Source organism: Globicephala melas, chromosome 4 (assembly GCF_963455315.2).
Source record: "Globicephala melas chromosome 4, mGloMel1.2, whole genome shotgun sequence".
Taxonomy (NCBI): Eukaryota; Metazoa; Chordata; class Mammalia; order Artiodactyla; family Delphinidae; genus Globicephala; species Globicephala melas.
Window position 1 is genome coordinate 11,480,775 of NC_083317.1, and position 4,426 is coordinate 11,485,200.

The following is a 4,426-nucleotide window of genomic DNA, read 5'->3' on the forward strand; positions in this document are numbered from 1 at the left end:
TACAATTGTATTTTCAAAAAAATACTTAAGAAAATCTTCAGTAAATCAATTAAACTAAAAATTAAACTTATTGAAGTTTTAAATCTAATGAACATCTTAAATACTCTGCAATCAAGAAATACTACTGTCAACTATTAAAAAAAAATCTTCAAGTTTTCAAGACAACTGATTATCTCCAACTTACCTGGCTTATATCGTAGTTCCGTATCTAAGACCCCAGAAAGTACTTCCTCTATCTTCTGAACTATTTCTTCATTTGGTAGGCTCCTGGCAGAAGCAGCTGCATCACCTGCCTGGTTTCCTTCAATAGGTGTATTTGTTTCACCATTGAGCTGGCCTTCACTCCTTCCACTTCACAAGAAAAGTTACCAAAATTCATTAATATTTTTATCATGCCATATAATAAATTAATATTTGTAACTCAACTGATTAAAACAATCTTATTTGTACACTTCACCATTTTTTATTTATTTTGGATGCTATTCCCCATCAAAAGTGCTTCCTTAACACTATCTACTTACAGTTGGTACATTTTTATTTTCACACGATTAAAGTTTTCAGAACTGTGAAAGTTAAGAAAAAGTCTTTCAAACAGGTTTCTAAGCTCATCTTTTTTTTTAACAAAATACTCCCCAACCAGCATATTTCTCTCAGGGGAGGAAAATTATTATTAAGATCACAATCACAAAACCAAAGAAAAATACATGACCTAACATTATGGTAGAAGCTATAGCCACAGTAAAGCCACACTTGTGCAAGTATCACAATCACCATCAGCAGTATCAAGGAACACAACTTTAGCCACTGACACATTAAGTCAAAACGGTAACTTGTAGCACTGGATCAGGTTTAGACTGATCAGACTTGCTGAAATGCCATAATGTTGAAAAGGAAAAATACATTTATATAATTTTCACCCAGTTATCAAAAATCATGTAAAACAACTCATTTATAATAACAGTAAATGAATCACTTAACATATTTTCAATTCACGGGAACAGAAGAATCTTAACAGACATAAAAACATATCATTTACTTAGTCTTTTGTACTATTTTGTGTAAATTTACAAAATTGTATTGAAAAATACTTTAAACAGCACGTTTGACTTAATGTAACTTAAATTTTAGGTAGCAAAATGGGTCGACAATTATGCTCCACTACCTGATAAAAGTCTGGTCAAAACCCAAAAAAATTCAGTAGTTAACCAAGTGTTATTAAAAAACATTTGGTTTTCTAATACAATTAGTCATACAATAGCAATATTTAACATTTATTAACTATTAATTAGGGTTGCACAGTTCTACATTTTTAAACTCATTTATCCTAACAAAACTCTAAGATCAGCACTATTTTTCTGATTATTTAAACGAGGAAAATGAGGCACAGAGAAGACAAAAAAACCTAGCTGTACATCATACATCTAATTAAGAGGTAAAGCTGGTATTTAAAACCAGAGCTCACACTCAACCGTCTATATATAATAACAAACTGTCTAAAAGGTCAGTCTCCTCACCCAAACCCATATTCATAAAAGTGAGAAAAAAAGGAACTATAGTTCACCGAAATGGCAAATAATCAAAAACTTCATTTAATACTGACAATATATAGCATAGTATTTGAAAAGAAGCTAAATATTCCCTTAGTAATAAACTGCTTTATCTAATATTCTTTTTAAACTCTCTTCCTGGAGCTCTTTTACATTTTTCCTAAGCACTTTCACAGTGCGTACCTTACTAAAAAGGCCACGATTTAAAAATCAGAAAAGTAGGGCTAAAAAAAAAAACCTGTCAGTCTAGGACAAAGTAATCATCTTAAAGCTGTGAGGATGCTTACTGAACTGCTGCAAAGGAGTGGAAATTTCAAAGCAACTAAATATCCATCAATACAATCCTACAACAGAATTCTATGGAGCCATGAAAAATGTTTCAAAGACTACCGAGACTGATAAAACACAAACGTGTTCACAATATATAGGTGAAAAAAACAACCAACACACAACAAGATGATCACACTTGACAAAATATGTGCATCTGTATGCACAAGGAAAAAATGAAAGAACATGAAGATCAATAACCATGTGGTGTTTTAAAATTTTCTTTCCTCTTTTTTCCTAAACTTTCCACGACAATAACACTTCTAATACAAAAATTGAATTTTAAAAAGTATAGAAAAAAGACATTACAACCAGCAAACACAACTACTTAATATATGCAACTATAAAAAAGTTTTCAGGAAAATTATATTCCCTTAACTCAGGTCGTTTATCATCATCCTAAAAATAACCAGCATATAACAAAATTTTAAAAAGCAACTACATCAATGAGAAGATCTATTTCCCAATGAAATAACAATATACCCTGGAAAAATATTACAGCAATACTGTATCACTGCCCCAGTAACCTTATGTTAATTTGAGCGCTCAGTTTACAAATGCGTTTTCGGCTGATTTTCAAATTCACGTTACGTGTGGTTCTTGCTCTCAACTTTTAAAATACAACCCGCAAATACATTTGAACTCGGAACAAATATTTACGTTATACAAAGCAAAAAGGCAATCACTGAATAACAACATGACCCACGCGATTTTCGTTTCTGAGTAAGCAAGTATTTCTTTGAAAATCTCTTCCCATTCAAATTGTGGGGAAGCAAGGGTAAACCAGTAGCAATGACAAAAGTAGCGTGTTGGTCAAATATGTCAATTGGGTCAGGGGCGGCAAAAATATTTAGAGCTACACATGAAGTCCACTTTCCGCTGACTAAATTAAAAAAATTACCACTAATGCAAAGTCCCCTTCCATCCTCACCTCGAATATTCTGTCAAAGTAGCTAACATTAATTTGAGCTGTTTTAATTTAAACTTCCAATCTATTAAACTATTAGAATGCTACCTGGTGGAAGCCACAGAACAGTAGGACCCAAATAATCTAATTAAAGGATCCCGACCCCCAAATGGTCTGAAGCTTGCAATAATAAAGCGGATTTAAGATTACCCAAGAAACGGCCGTTAGACCCCTTTCCGGTCAAAGACACCGGCCGGCGAAATCCGCGGAGGCAGAGAGGGGGAGGGGAAGCGCCGCGGCGGCTGAGGAGCTGAGGAAGGAACTAGGCCCGTCCCTGGTGGACAACCAGGCCTACAGTAGCTAAATGGTAGGGAATGACCAAACGGGGGAGAAGCCTGAGCATCCTAACTCGGTTCTAGAAGAGGGAGCCTGGGATTACCTCGGAAAGGGCGAAGTTCCTAGCTGGGAAGAGAGGGAGCGGACGGGGGTGGGGGGGGGCCGGAAAATGGATCCCAGGCCCAGGCGGGGCTGTAGCCGGGCCTGAGACGAGGAACGACAGCGTCCCTGAAGAAAGGTGCCACGGACGGCTACGTGAGGCCCTATCGGTCCCTTGGGAGCAGAAGAGCCTGGGAAGAGTTTACCTTGAAAGCTCCTGTTGAATTTCCCGGAATTTACTGACCACGAAAGACCTAAAAATCTGCTCGATGTTGGTCGCCATGGCGTCCGCTCCGTTCTCTCAACTCCTCCTCACTAGTCCTCCAGGCTCCCAGCATGCCTCGGGAGGAGGCGCAGCGGCCAATTCCGTCTCTAGCCGTCCTGATTGGCTCCTGTGGGAGCGCCCAGTCCGGCACGCTCCGCCTCTGAACCAATCAGTGAGCACGGCCCCGCTCTCCTCCGCTGTTTCTGAGCGTCTGGGGTAGAGCTGCTGACGTTTGCGCCGCGCACGACTATGTCCGCCATGTTAGTGACTGACGCAGGCGCCATTACAGGAGAAGTCTCTCTAGAGGCGACTGTCAGCTTAAGCTGTCAGTCTTCAACAGTGTTTGGGGGCCTTAAGAGGTTTATTTTGGTCACTAAACACCCTAGATTAAATTCCGTGAGGAAAGGGAGCAAGGAGGGCAACATGGTGTTTGACCGGGGACTCCAACAGTCCCGGATGGCACCGAGTTTCGGCAGGGAGATCCATCCGGGAAAACATTAATCAGCGCTTGCCCCCATACGAAGAATACGTTTTTACCGCCATCTGCCTCCCGTGGCATCCTATTATTGGCCTCGGCTTTTTTTTTCGTTTTAGCATTAGGCCAGAGGTCCTGAACCACGTGTGTTCAAACCTTGGTGCATTTTAATCTCGTCAGGAGCCAGGCGTGTCACGAGACTTTTGCATGGTAGCTGGTCAGTCCTGACTCGTGAGCAACACACAATTAGCTGAACATGGGTTAAGCATTTTGGTGCTCCCCCTCCTCAGAGCTCAGGAGGCTCTGGAAGAAGCGAAGAGACGTTACGTGGCACCTGACCCTACAGTGTTATATTGTAAACTCGCTAGGGCTTGGGAGCTTTGCTCTGGGGGAGGTTCAGGCCGCGCCCGAGAGCGGGAGGGAATCACTCTCGATTACCTCGCGGTGGGGCCCACTGGCCACACCGACCA

The 4,426-nt window shown here is 40.4% G+C and overlaps 1 protein-coding gene across 6 annotated transcripts in view; it reads right to left on the bottom strand.

Annotated features, from left to right (window-relative positions):
* SON (SON DNA and RNA binding protein) overlaps positions 1-3,555 on the bottom strand; it is a 30,538-nt gene extending 26,983 nt beyond the window's left edge. For all 6 annotated transcript variants that reach the window (XM_030880804.2, XM_030880805.2, XM_030880806.2 and 3 more), the window contains exons 1-2: positions 3,423-3,555; positions 185-351 (exon numbers count right to left, since the gene is read on the bottom strand). In XM_030880804.2, coding sequence (XP_030736664.2) covers positions 185-351; positions 3,423-3,499 — 244 coding nt within the window. In that variant the 5' untranslated portion in view covers positions 3,500-3,555. The remainder of the gene's footprint in view (positions 1-184; positions 352-3,422) is intronic.
* Positions 3,556-4,426: the final 871 nt, after the last annotated feature.